General features: G+C 52.7%; 5 protein-coding genes across 5 annotated transcripts; 2 read left to right on the forward strand and 3 right to left on the reverse strand.

The window, feature by feature from the left end:
* Positions 1 to 195: 195 nt before the first annotated feature.
* BJY04DRAFT_212459 (uncharacterized protein) lies at positions 196 to 1,926 on the forward strand (the record flags this gene model as incomplete). The annotated part of the gene is made up of 1 exon (XM_073714593.1): positions 196 to 1,926. The coding sequence occupies one exon, from the start codon at positions 196 to 198 to the stop codon at positions 1,924 to 1,926; it is 1,731 nt and encodes a 576-aa protein (XP_073577239.1).
* Positions 1,927 to 4,202: 2,276 nt separating this feature from the next.
* BJY04DRAFT_2306 (uncharacterized protein) lies at positions 4,203 to 5,284 on the reverse strand. Its single transcript, XM_073719328.1, has one exon. It carries the CDS (start codon positions 5,171 to 5,173, stop codon positions 4,307 to 4,309), a length of 867 nt encoding a protein of 288 aa, XP_073577240.1. The 5' UTR covers positions 5,174 to 5,284; the 3' UTR covers positions 4,203 to 4,306.
* BJY04DRAFT_2307 (CaiB/BaiF CoA transferase family protein) lies at positions 5,283 to 6,822 on the reverse strand. The gene has a single exon (XM_073719349.1). The coding sequence runs from the start codon at positions 6,671 to 6,673 to the stop codon at positions 5,426 to 5,428; it is 1,248 nt and encodes a 415-aa protein (XP_073577241.1). The 5' UTR covers positions 6,674 to 6,822; the 3' UTR covers positions 5,283 to 5,425.
* Positions 6,823 to 7,739: 917 nt separating this feature from the next.
* On the forward strand, positions 7,740 to 8,713 carry BJY04DRAFT_175892 (putative cell cycle control protein (Cwf23)). Its single transcript, XM_073709400.1, has one exon. The coding sequence runs from the start codon at positions 8,049 to 8,051 to the stop codon at positions 8,661 to 8,663; it is 615 nt and encodes a 204-aa protein (XP_073577242.1). The 5' UTR covers positions 7,740 to 8,048; the 3' UTR covers positions 8,664 to 8,713.
* A 98-nt stretch (positions 8,714 to 8,811) lies between these two features.
* Positions 8,812 to 12,951, reverse strand: BJY04DRAFT_204358 (decapping enzyme complex catalytic subunit DCP2; the record flags this gene model as incomplete). Its single annotated transcript, XM_073713477.1, has 3 exons — positions 8,812 to 10,130; positions 10,506 to 12,851; positions 12,936 to 12,951. The coding sequence occupies 3 exons, from the start codon at positions 12,949 to 12,951 to the stop codon at positions 8,812 to 8,814; spliced, it is 3,681 nt and encodes a 1,226-aa protein (XP_073577243.1).
* Positions 12,952 to 13,225: the final 274 nt, after the last annotated feature.

Consider the following 13,225-nt stretch of genomic DNA (forward strand, 5'->3'; position numbering starts at 1 on the left):
CCACTACAGACACCACCATGTTGCTTGCTGCACAACCACAACTCGTTTATCAATTAAATCAATTTACCGAGTATCTAGAGCATTGGAGTGCTTGGACTCTTCGGGCTAATCCCCAGCCCAGGCTCATAGGCCTCGCCCTCACCCTCATCCTCACCTTTAATACATCCACACCCATTGGCCGGGAACATGTCGACCATGAGCAGCGCCAGCATGGGAGGACTCATGCTCTTAATGGATAACTCGCTCTGCGCGGATGCTATCCTGAGCTACCTCCCTCGCGCTTCCCTAAAGGACCTCCGCCTTACAAGCAGATCATTGAACGAGACCGTCCTGGCGCTCTCTCACCTTTTCAGCCGGGCTTACATCTCCGCAGGGAAGGCTGATCTGGTCGTTTTGGAAGCCATGTCCAGTACCCCACATATTGCCGCCTGTGTCACGGAGCTGATCTGGGATGTGACCGTCGAACCAAGATATAATCAAGGGAATTATATCGAGGACGATGAGTCTCGGACCGCCATTGAACGACTAATGAATGAGTATGCCGATGCCCTAACCAGTGGCACGGACTTGGTCGCACTATTGTCTGCTCTTCCCCGATTTTCTAGGCTTAAAAGTGTCGTACTCACAGAGATCATGGTGAAATGGGCTTATCTCGCGCACGAGCCGGGGTTCAGTCCCCGCACTCAGACAAGGTTCCTGCCTGCGCGGTCCGGTCTCAGTTATTACCAGTCGCCCGCCATGAGGGCGTGGACTGCTTCAGGGCTTCCGCGGCTTGGTGCTGTGGTAGAATATCACCACACAGTCCCAGTCGCGGACGGCGCCGCCGCGTTGGCGGCCTTGGAGGCGTTGGTAAGGGGCATTGTCAGCGAGGGCAATTCAGGTGTAGAAGGGATGTCTTCGGTGGCATCAACGATGGAAGCTCTCCACACCCATCAGGAGCGAGCGCCGCTCTTACTCTTAGCAGCGTCCCGTGCCTTGGGGATTTCCCTGCAGAGTCTCTCCTTCGAAGCGGTAGGAACTCAATGGAGTAAATGGCCAATGTTATATGCTAGGCAAAGCTACAGGGGAATCAACATGGGGACTCTCGCCTCGTTTGACACGCAGCTTGAGCGAATGGGTCAACTATCTTCTTCACTGCGGCGGCTTTGTCTCTGTTTCGATGTTTCCCCGGACTGGTGGGCGGCTCTCAAGCTGTTACTCGCCAGCACAAGAGACCTACGAACCTTGGAGCTGAGACCTACAGTAAAGGAGTCTCTGACTTGTATTGACTTCCCGGCTCTGCCGCACCTGCGTACACTCGTGCTAGATAACTTCTTACTCAAGGAGGAGCTCCTTAAGGTATACTTGCTAGATTGGAGTGCCGAGACAAGTCTGCAAACCTTACATTTGGTCAACTGTGAAATCATATTACCTCCTGGTACATCCGCAAAGGATACCCTGCAATCATTCGTCGACCGGGACATTACACCCCAAGAACGGCTCTACATAACATACCGGGAGGCTATCATGGCCCAGCACGAACTGGTCCCTAAGGAAACAGAATCAGACACGTCGTCCAGCGAGTTTCCTGAAGACGACGACACATATACAGACTCCATCCCCGCGGACACCGCATTCGACGACATAGACTTTGGCCCCGAGTCCGAGCTCACGAGCGAAGACGAGTTCGAAGCCAACGACGTGTTTATAGACGACCACAAGTGGGCACTCCCTCCGGGCGCTGAGGCAAAATACGACCATGACTACGATGACGACACGCCTGATCTTGGAGACGAGTTGCCTATCTCGCCTGTTGGGGCGGAATTTGTGAGCTTGTTCAGTGAGTTTGAGGGGGAATCTTACGAGTTCTTCCTGAATAGTGGGCAGGTAGGGAGGGTGTTGAGGGTTGTGATTGAGGGCTTTAAGGTTAGGAGTGAGGGGGCCTAGAGTTTTCCCTCCTAGCACACTGATCAAATCAATTGTTTTGCATGGTGTCAATAGCCCGACCTGACTAGGTCTGTCAGGTAGAGACAGTAGCTTACGTTGGCATCGAGGAAACCTATCCTCATAGCTTCAGAAGTTGTTGGCCAGCACGGACGGGGTTTGGGCTTGGAGACGATGGTGCGGTAGATCTACGGCGTCGAGATCTATACCCGAGTAGGTAGGAGCCTCATTGTACCTAAATCAGGAATCTACCAGAGATCAGAGATCCACAGCTGCAAATGTTCGCGACAGAAAGAGATGATATGTAATCATGAGCGTACAGAGTACAAACAGAGCAATGTATGTCCTGTCTAGTATAACCTCACTTGCAATGGTACTTTCGAGAAGAAAAAGAAAGAAAAAGAGAAAGGGAAAAGAGAATTCCAAGTCCTTGTAAAGGGATCTCCAACTCCGTCATCCCAGGTAATCTATTGGTAAATGAAGTGCCTCTCACCATTCCCGACCTCAAGACTCTCAACAAATAGAGCAAAATGAACCACCAACGTGGAAAGCAAGGTCTGTGCGAATCCAAAGAGCAGCTGCAAGGTGAATCCATCCACCTTGAACCCATAATCCACCCATGGTTGTACAGCCGTCACGGCGTCGATCAGCCGATCCGATCCAAGGATGTTGTTGTTGGGCAGCAGCAGGATCCAGCAGGTCACAGGTGTCATCCCGTCCACAGTGCACAATGCGCCCAGTGCTCCAGGTTCTAACTACCGAGACATGCGATGCGGAGTTGCCGGAGAAAGCATGCTGTCTTTGTCCGTCGTCCGCTGGTGGGGCCTCTGGCTCTGGGTCACTGGGGCTGGAAGTGATGCTGTGAGTCGTGCTGCAGACTGGGTTAGACAGACTAGAGTTTAGTGTTCAATAGTCGGATCGGGTGCTGGAGACTGGAGTTTCTTTGCGATGTTGAGTTTCACTTTGGACTCGGGTCTCGAATCTCGATGCAGTTCGACCCCGTTGGATGGAGATCGGGCCCACCGCTTGGCGTCAAGGGTGAAGGCGAGATGCCGAGGGTTATTGAACATCAAGGCGGGCTTGGATGGGATCCTGGTGTTGGGGGTGCTTGCTTCTCGAAAGTACGATGATCGGCGTGTTTGTCCTTCCGGATTGAGCAGGGCAGACGCCATCGTGGCATCGGCTGTCATCCCGCTGGGACTGGGTCTGATCATTGATGGGCGATCGGGATCTAGCTCAGAGGCAGGATCAGGATTCAGGATCGGCAGAGCGACGGCCGAAGTATGCGAAGAAACTTCGGCCATGCAAAATCCATCTGCACGGTCGACTAGGCCCTTCCTTGGCTTTGCTGGGTTTCCCAGGTTTGGGGTTTAGCCTCAATTATCAGCCGACTTAAGCGTCGGCTGCAGATGGGCGTATGAATTACAGGGATTGGGTAGATTTAGGGAAAGCCACCTTGGTGATCTCGTACGAATTGTTAGACTAATGGGCTGCAGCAGCAGGGAATGGACGGGCCGCGAAATGCAATGCACCGCAGCACTGTGCAGGAACGACAGTAAGTATGCGCCCAGCGTCGTGTGACGGTGCAACCGAGCTAGACTCCAAGATCGACAGCTTAACCGTTCTCGCTTTGCAGATTCGCAGTGGCTGGTCGTCATTCCCGGAGTATCGGGTTGAGCATCTACCAGGATTGGTCTTTCGGATGAATCCCAGACCTCCAATGTTCGTGGATTCCTTGACGGGGGCCTGCATAATACAGGATTTAGTCTCGCAACAGCATCCCAGTCAACTTCAATGCCAAGGACGTGTAAGTATAACAGACCCTGCGCTATCGCAGCAGCCGGCATCGCCGAGCTTTTCCCGCCTCACCGTGACCGCTCACCGGAGATCCTGCTCGAATGGGGCCGGAATTCCATCCTGATCAGGCATGCTGCATATGCGCTAGATCAGAAGCTGGGTTTGTACAAAGAGTTGACTGACTCAAAAAAAACTACAGACTGGCAGAATCAGGCTGACATTGGGTTTCTGACACTACTCCACGGTTCATGCACGCTTGACATCGCATCTGCGCTGTGGATTCTGTTGCCATTGAGGGTCAACATAGACCACGAAGTGGGCAGCCATGACCGGCGATTGATTAGCAATATCTGGCAGGAGACTCGAGTCGATCATTGATGTAGACTTGCGGTAGCTGCTGTCTGTGCATAGCTCCGAGTCATGGACAAAGCAAGAGCGCGACCAAATGACCAAGCCCCAGCAAATGGTCTGCGGGCAGGGCCCAAAATGTCGACGATCCTGGTGCTGGGATCAGTGAGCGAGGTACTCTGGAAGCGTTTGGCCTTCCAGCCTTGGAGAGGGTCACCAGTAGTCCCCATGCCTCCAGCTAGAGGATGCCATACCCCTTCCACCAAATACCCCAAGCCAATGGGCCCAGTGCCCCAAGAACAGCAGCTCCGACTGATATCTCCAAGATACACCAAACCCACAGGGTGCCAATAGCCGGCGCCTGTTTCATGACCGCATAGTATGTGTCCTCATTCGTCATCGTCATAAGCTTGCTGCCAAGGAAAACAGCTGCTGGGAGAAAAACCATTGTCTTCAACGACGGCGGAAAGAGAAGCTTCCGCAGGAACGAAAAAGACAGCTTCTCAGGGTGCCATGGAATGAGCGAAAGGGTCTCGGACTCTGCTTGGCCTCGATGGAGGGAGATGATATGTCCGTGGGCAAGGTGGATGACGAGGGTCAAAGTCGGGAATGCGACGAAGCACGAGTTGCGGAAGAGGGCGCTAAGCTCGATTTCTTGTGCGTACTGGTGGGCTGCCAGGTAGCCCAGTGTCAGGTGTAGAACGGTCAAGGGGACGGAGAGCAAGATGGTGTCGATAAGAGGTGGTATTGGTTCGTCATCTTCCGTCTCTTCTTCCCCTTCCTCATCTGTTTCGACTTCTTGAATGCGTTGTTGCACCTGTGCAGCTCCGGACGCTGAGAGAGTTGACTCGTCGAAAGGAGAAAGCTCGCCTGTCCGCGGGTCGATGGTCACATATTTCGTCTCGAGGCCTTTCTTTGAGCCCAGTCCTCCGGACTGAATTTGCTTCTCTGCAATTATGTCCATCAGAGTCTTTCCATCCTTTTGTGGTTTTGATCGGTCATTCTGCGGAGGTCGAGCGAGAGGAATCGCGGAGGGGTCGAAGGAGTCGGTTTGCGATGCTGCTGCTGCTGCTCGTCGCTGTTTTCGGTTTCGCGGAGGGTCCATTCTGTGTAGAAGTGAGGTTGTCTCGGAGGATTTACATGCGATAGTGTGGTTGGAGAGAAGAGCTGGCAAGTTGAGGTGGTGTCAGATTTAGACAAACACCGCCGGACGTAAGCGGAGATAACCGAGTATACCATCACGGATTGTATGGATATGGATTAACACGTTTTATAGCCATTCTTCGTCATATGCGCATTTTGAAACATACATATATCTGTCTAAAGGTCTAAATAACCTTGGAATCCTGCCGAACTTCTACCTTGAAATACCCAATTCCGCCATGATAGACTCGTTATGCTCGCCAACCTTCGGGATAGGGTCCATCCGCGCATCAAACGCACCATTCTCAGCGCCAAATCCAGGCGGGAGGAGAGCCGGTAAAACACCTTCAGATGTCTGCACGTCTCTCCAACGCCCACGAGCACGGAGCTGTGCATGTTCCCACACTCCCTGCAAATCATTCACATTGGCATTCGCAATAGCCGCCTTGTCGAGTCGACGTCCGGCTTCCTCTGAAGTTATATCGGCGAACGACTTGATTATAATTTTTTTGAGAGCATCGCGGTTCTGCGTACGGAGCGAGTTGTTTGCGAAGCGGGCGTCTGTCGTCAGATCAGGCTGGTTAAGTACGAGTGTGCAGAAGTTGGCCCATTCTCGCTCGTTCTGAATTCCCAGCATTACTGATCCATCGCCGGTCTCGAACGGTCCGTATGGGTAGATGGAGGCGTGGGATGCCCCGGCGGGCACGGGGCCGGGGGCGCCATTATAAGCATAGTACATCGGGAAGCCCATCCATTCGACCATGCATTCCAGCATAGAGATGTCAATGTGACTCCCATGGCCGGTTTTTGCGCGCTGCAGCAATGCAGCTAAAATGTTACTGTAGGCATACATGCCAGCTGAGATATCCGCAATCGAGATACCGACTTTAGCCGGCTCCTGGCCTGTGCCGGTGACAGCGAGCATACCCGCTTCACTCTGGACGAGAAGATCGTACGCCTTCTTGTCCCGGTACGGACCGTCCTGTCCATATCCCGAAATGTCACAGACAATCAACGACGGGTGCGTCTTCTTCAGAGCCTCAAAAGAAAGACCTAGCCTTGCACTTGCTCCCGGCGCGAGATTCTGCACAAGAACATCTGCCTTGCCAACCAAGCGCATCAGGACAGCATGATCCTCAGGCTTCTTGACATCCAGTGCAATGCTCTCTTTCGATCGATTGGTCCAGACAAAATGCGACGCAAGCCCGTTCGCTCGAGTGTCATATTGTCTCGCAAAGTCTCCTACACCCGGTCGTTCGACCTTGATCACCCGCGCACCCAAGTCTGCTAGTTGCCGGGTACAAAACGGGGCAGCAATTGCCTGCTCAAGACTGACGACTGTGACTCCAGCCAACGGACCTTGTCTAATCGTCCTACGAATAGTGGACTGTGAAAAGCGCCGTACGCATCCCGATATACTTGGCTGTTTTGTAAAGCGGGGACAAGGCAGTCGGGCGAACATCGTCAATGCGTATTGGTAGGTTGTATGGTCGAAACAAAAGCTGCTGAGAGGTTAAGACTAGTTTATAATGATCTTTCCTTTGGCTCACTCTCCGATTTCGCTGAAGGCGATATCAGAAGGTGCACAGCGAGGGCCATATTGTTCGGTTATTCCATATAACCGAGAGTCGGCTTCTCCAGATCCCCAGGTTTATGTCCAATCTCCAAATCCCCAAGCTCCAAATCCCAAGCCTTTTCTCCAAATGGTTTCAGTGTTTCTTCACTTCGGTCTTTGTCGGAGGTCAAGGCATTGTATGGTGTCAGAAAGTAATAGAATCAGTCGATGTTGGGTATCTGCGACTTTGGATGGAGCTGGAGTAGGAAATATATATCCGCAGAGATGACCATGGTCTAAATGGTAAAATAGGCAGAATTCTAGTTGATGAGATAACAGGATCAGATTTAGTTCCCAGAATTAACAAAGAAGGAAATCCAAAACGGATGCTAGAGATGCTGTCGTAAGCCCAAATTGTTGGTGGTTGTAGCTAGCAAAAAAGTGCCGCCACCGCCAGCGAGCAACTTTCTCCAGGCAGACTCAGAGAGCTTCAAACAGCCCACTCGGTCCAGCCGTACCTATCTTTCCTACTTTACCTGGACGACCTTTCCTCTCACTATACTAGCCAAATTAACACACTCAAGAACCCTCCGCAACCGACACAATGTCAACCGACGACCTCAAATCCCACGCGATTTCGAATGCGCACGACTTCTACGCCCTCCTTGACATCTCCCCTGCGGCCTCCGACACCGAAATCCGTCGCGCCTACCGTCGCACAGCCCTAAAATACCATCCTGATAAGATCACAAACCCAACGCAAGCAGACATCGACAAGTTCCATCTCCTTCAGATCGCAAACGATGTCCTCTCCGACCCGGCCGTGCGGCAGCTCTACGATAATGCGCGAGAGGCGCGGGAACGGAAGAAGAGGGAGCATGATCTCATGGATGCGGCGAAGAGAAAGATGAAGGAGGATCTTGAGGCTAGGGAGCGGGCGGGCGCTGCGGGGGTTAGTGGGGGACAAAGGGGGGTAAAGAGGGCCTGGGCCGCTACGGGTGATGGTGATGCGGAGGAGAAGTTGGCGAGGGAGATTGAGAGAATTGCAGAGGATGGGAGGAGGAGAAGGAGGGAGGCGGAAGAGAAGCTGAGGCTGGAGGTTGAAGAGGATGAGAAGAGGATCAGGGAAGAGGAGGAGGAGAGGCAGCGGGCTAAGGATAGGAGCTCGCAGAAGGTCGATCGCTCGCATGAGGGTGGGACGAGTGTTCCTGAGCAGGAGCGTGCCGTAAAGGTACGCTGGGTTCGGGAGGGGCGAGGCCTGGATATAGACAAGGAACGGCTGATGACCTTGTTCGGGTCATTTGGGAGGATTGAGAGTGTGTTGGTGCTCAAGGACAGACGGCAGCGTGTCGGAGACAAAAAGGAAAAAAAGACTTTTGCATCAGGATTAGTCGTCTTTGCCTCTATTGTCAGCGCGCATACCGCTGTGCTGGACAGTGAGAAGTTCATGCGTGAGAGTCTCTCACGGACTGACAGCGATTGGAACGTGATTGACTCTGTCTTCTGGGCAACAGGCGAGCAGCCGGATCTCGCAGGCCGAAACAGTGGTTCTGCATCTCCTTTATCCCAAGAAGAGGCCGCTTCTACGCAGCGAACCTCACCTGCACCTGCCCCCAAGCCTACATTTAGTTTCGCAGGGCTAAAGAACGCAGGGTCCAGCGGCCGGCCTGGAAAGGCTCCTTCTTTCGGTTCCTTCTCATCGGCGGCGACAGGTGGTGCGAAACCGACACCAGACGATTCGGCGAAGGGCGCAAATACACCCAGCCTCCAGGAACTCACTTTGATGCGCCTTAAAAACGCACAGCGGGAGAAGGAGCGGAAGGCCCTTGAGGAGCAACTAAGGAAGGAAGACGAAGTTGCAGATGCAGCCGAGGCAGCCGCGGACGCCAGTGGTTAGCTACCTGACTTGGACAGTATTATACTTGTTTTACGCTTTGAGATACCCATGCATTGCTCCGCTGGAGAGCTACTTTCTTGCTTTGATGTGGCGTTATACAAGTCTAGATTAGATGTACATTAGTATGCGGAACCGGTGGTTCGGCTATTCACCGTTGAGATTCTTCTTCCTCTAGTTGTTCGAGATAATCTTTTGCTCGGTGGCCATCGCGGTTACTGTTCCCCTTGGCACCACCAGAAAGAATGTATTCTCTCGTCCATGATGGCATTAAAGCCTTCACCTTGACTTCTCCACCTGGAGCACCTGATTCGTCCAAAACTTCCCAGGAAATTTTGAATTCCTGTTGAGGACTATATTGGCTGGGTTCACCAGTAAGTGAGATATCAGTCATCATCTCCAAGCGACAAAGCGCTAGTCCGATATTGCCGATACCGCCTAGAAACTTGCCTGCGCTGCGGCCCCTACGCTGACTGACTTTGGAGATATTCGATCCGAGCGGAGGTAGAGCAAGCTCGATAGACGGATCATAAACCGGGCTCTCTGTGGCCGAGACAGCGCCCGCTTCGCCTTGATACAGCTGAACGGGTAGGATGCGCTTTCGCACGACACCGGTGTGATGTGTCCGAATTGTAAGCTCCTGGCCGACATAGCAGCCCTTTCGAAAATCAACAGCCTTCATCATATCCATATTGCTCTCCAATGGTAGTGATGACTCGCGAAGAATTTCGGATTGCCCCTCCGCTACACCATGTAGCATACGTCGCACAGTATATCCGGCCAAATTAACTTCCGACCCCGCAACCTGAGTTTCATCAGGAAAATGCGTCTTCAGGTCTTCCGGACCGGGTATAATCAACCGCGATCCGAAGCCTGGAGCGCGGGTATCGACACAGCCAACAACAGACGCATCCGCTGGGAATGGTGAAGACGAAGATGACTCAAGGTTATATGCTGCCCACCGTGGCTCAGAGTGATTCTTCCATGCCGCCCAAACCGTTCGCTCGCCATCATCTAAAGCCCGCAGCTTCAACTTCGCCCGGAGTTTATGCTTCTTCAAGTGCTTCAGCAACCCCGGAACCTCATTTTTATCAACCTCCACAAGCCACGCCGGTCCATCAGGCGAATCACCCTCCGTCTGGGGCAGCGGATATATGAAAGCGTCGTTCAAGATTCGACCGGTAGAGTTTAAAAATGCAGTGTAAGAGCCGGTATGTCGGACCCTCCGGTTCGGATCGTTGGGAATGAACATGTTCTGCGTAATCAGGCCTTGAAGGAATGTAGTGCTATCGGCGCCCGTGATGGAGATCAATCCACGATTTGTGAGACGAGCATATCCGGCTTGCGGCGGGGGCGGAGGGAGGGGTTGAGCTTGTGGTTGCAAAGTCGTCGAAAATAGCCGCTTGCGAAGCGAGCAGCGAGCGCATATTGACTGTGGGGAGGGCACCGAGCGCATCATATTGATATGCGCTGTACTCGGACAGCGTTGACGGAGCTTCTTCGGATGGATTTGCAGAGATGTGAGCTGGCTGGACCGATGACATAGGAAATAAGCGGTGAGACACGGCAGTATCTTACGCTACATATCTACTAGGTACCACAATGAACTGAATAAGATAGAAACTACAAGGTTAGCTCGGGTGCGAAAGGGAGACTAAGTCTCCGAGAGAGCTGATCCGAATAAGTACATATGACAAGTCTAGAATATAGCCCGACGCATGCAATGCTTATAATTCTCCTCAAAAAAATGACAGGCAGATTATTTACTGCCTTTGGCAACCCCTTCCAGAAATCCAAGCAAAAATGCTTTGTTAGCAGGTGATGCTACTCTTTCGGTGGTGAGACCTCCACGGTCCCCAGTCAGTTCATTTCCGGCGCTATGATGCAACGGCGTCAAAGGGCTCACAACAGAGGGCGTACCCGAACGTTTGGGAATAGAAGTCTGTAGATTAAGCATCTCCGCAGGTGAGGTTTTGGGAGAAGGAGCAGATTTACCGAAAAGGGAGAGTAGTGTCTCCCTTTGCGCGGGCGTCTGGCTTGGTCTTCGATATACCTCAGGCTGAGGAATCAGAATCGCCTTCGTATCGGCACTTTCCTGAGAATCGCCCGAATCGTTAGGTGCATCCGCATCTCTTGTCCGTACAGGAAGTATGCTGTTAATATCCGCTTTATCGGAGCGACGCAATATCTGTGGCTGAAAGACCTTTGGGGGCTCCGGAGATTTTGCCTTCACTTGCCGCAGTTCGGAAGGAGTTTGAGCACGAGGTACTGATACCGGCGTAGGTGCTTGTTCCCTTCGGGCACTTTGTGGCCTGGGTAGAATCGTAATGGGTGACGCTAGAGGTTGCGTCTGCCGCTCGCGATTGGCTTGACGCTTCGACTCGTTCGTTTTCCTAGAGGATTTCTTCGTGATAGCTTCAAATTGAGGTGTATTGAGCGGACCAGATACTGTTGCAGATGTCCACGCGCCTTTGTTAGCGTGTTGACGCGCTTGACCGGAATTCGGGTCAACACTGGGACGCTGAAGAATTTGCTTCTGACCCGGAGATGCTGGATGCGCCGATAGCTCCGCTGGCCTTGTGCCAGTCGGGGCTGGCGAGCCTTTTAGCAGATTCAGCAATTGATCCTGGTGGAGAGATGGTTTACGCTCGTTTTTCGGGGAAGGCTCCATGCGCGGTGCTAAAGTTGCACCGACGGTCTGTGGCGTCTGTTTCTTCTCGTCTTTGAAAACGCTCAATAACGCTAAAGAATGGCTCGTGAGCTTTGGTGGCGGTAGCTTGCTAGCAGGCGGCACAGCGGCTCCTTGAATTTGGCGGGGTTGAGTCGAATGCGAGAATTGAGGGTCTCCAGTCCGCTGATAAGGAGCTGGGGCTGGTGTCTGTCCATGAGCCCCGTGAACAGACGGAAATCCCGGTGGGAAAAGCTTAGGCTCCGCTGGAAGTTGTTGAGGTCCGGGGAAGCCAGCTGCTGAGATTTCCTGCGGGAACCGAGGCATCGGCGGATTGGTCGATGAGAACGGGCTCTGAGGTGGACCGTGGAATGAGAACGGAGGTTGTGGCCCATTTCCTTGGGCACCTACTTGTTGCTGGGGGAAGCCCGGGAAGAATCCTGATGGTTGCATCGGCTGAGGTACATGGTCATCCCTTGGCGGCAGCGGCGTAGGATTGGGAGAGACACCACCACTCCGTAGGAGCTCCAGAAGCGCATGAGATTTTGACGAGGTTTGAATGGGATTGGCTAGCGCCTGGAGAGGATCCGGTGTAGGTAGGGTAGCATTGATATTAAGCAGGCGTTTAAGGTGTAAAGATGCATCCTGGGGAGCGGCCAGTTCTGGCAGGTCGCTTGGAACAGCCACTTCGCTAGGTGCTTGAACCGGTATGTGACTGGCATTTAAGGCATGGAGACCCTCATCCATCGAAATCTCACCGTCGTTGAGAATCTGATTGACATCCAAGTGTGCCCTGGGGTCTAGTTTCTTTTGATGAGCAATCCATTTCTTCAGTGGATGCAAGAAGGGCGCAACCATGTAGAATTTATTGGCATTGGCGGCTGCCTGTCCTTGATCGTACTGTTTGCTCTTCTTCAGGGTCGGCAGGTCTGAGAGTTTCCACCATTCTATCTTGCTAATTTCTTTCCTGGTACGGGGCTCGAAATAAGCGTCCTGAGGAACGCCACGGAAAACATACAACCTCATATGTTGTTCACGCATAGTGATCTCAATGAACTTGACGTTCTCATCATCCGGGACCAAGCCCGCGTCTCGAACGTCGTATCCAGTTTCTTCGTAGACTTCACGAATGGCACAATCAAGATCCTTTTCGTCCTTGTTGATTTTCCCTCGGGGAAAGCTCCAGTTTGCGCCCTTCTTCCAGCCTTTAACCAGAACGACTTCATCCATTTCCTGGTTCAACATGATGGCTCCGCGAACTGGGACTCGGGTCTTGTACGCAAGGAATTCGGAGAAGGCAGTCATGTGGTGATATCGGGACCAATTCGCCATAAGCGGGCAGTGCTGGAAGATCCGCAAAGCGAAAGCCTTGAGCGAGAGTGAAGGCAGGGCCGGGTCCAAGGGCCGAATAAAGTCTTCGTAGAACCATTGTGCTTCCTCGACTTGGAAACATATCCGTTCAACTGATTCTAATTCTTCACGAGGTAGGTTTATAATGAAGCGGACACATAAGTCATCCAGCCCTGTTGCCAATCGCCGTTAGCGCCCCCGTCATGCCGAGCGGAAGGAAGGGAGGGAGGGGTATATCGCAAGCGACAGAGACTTACAGTCCTCCAGCTGCATTTTTGTTTCTGTCATAATGTAGGGCGTGCTTTGGCATTTCAACACGGCCTAGTATGGCCGAGTAGTACTCCAAGGTTTGGGGGTAGAAGCAGGACGACGCGGCTGGACAGCACAATTGTGCAGCTTCAAGGAGAGGTGCTTGGCGAAGCGCCAACCCTGAAGCGTACAGGAATTTGAGGAGATAGTGCAAGCGATAAATAATGCGAGCGGTTTGCCCAGTCACCAAACGCAAGCGACAAACGCGAAGAGAGGATCGACAGCTGGCCGTCAGATA

Source organism: Aspergillus karnatakaensis (assembly GCF_047715665.1).
Source record: "Aspergillus karnatakaensis strain CBS 102800 unplaced genomic scaffold BJY04scaffold_1, whole genome shotgun sequence".
Lineage (NCBI taxonomy): Eukaryota > Fungi > Ascomycota > Eurotiomycetes > Eurotiales > Aspergillaceae > Aspergillus > Aspergillus karnatakaensis.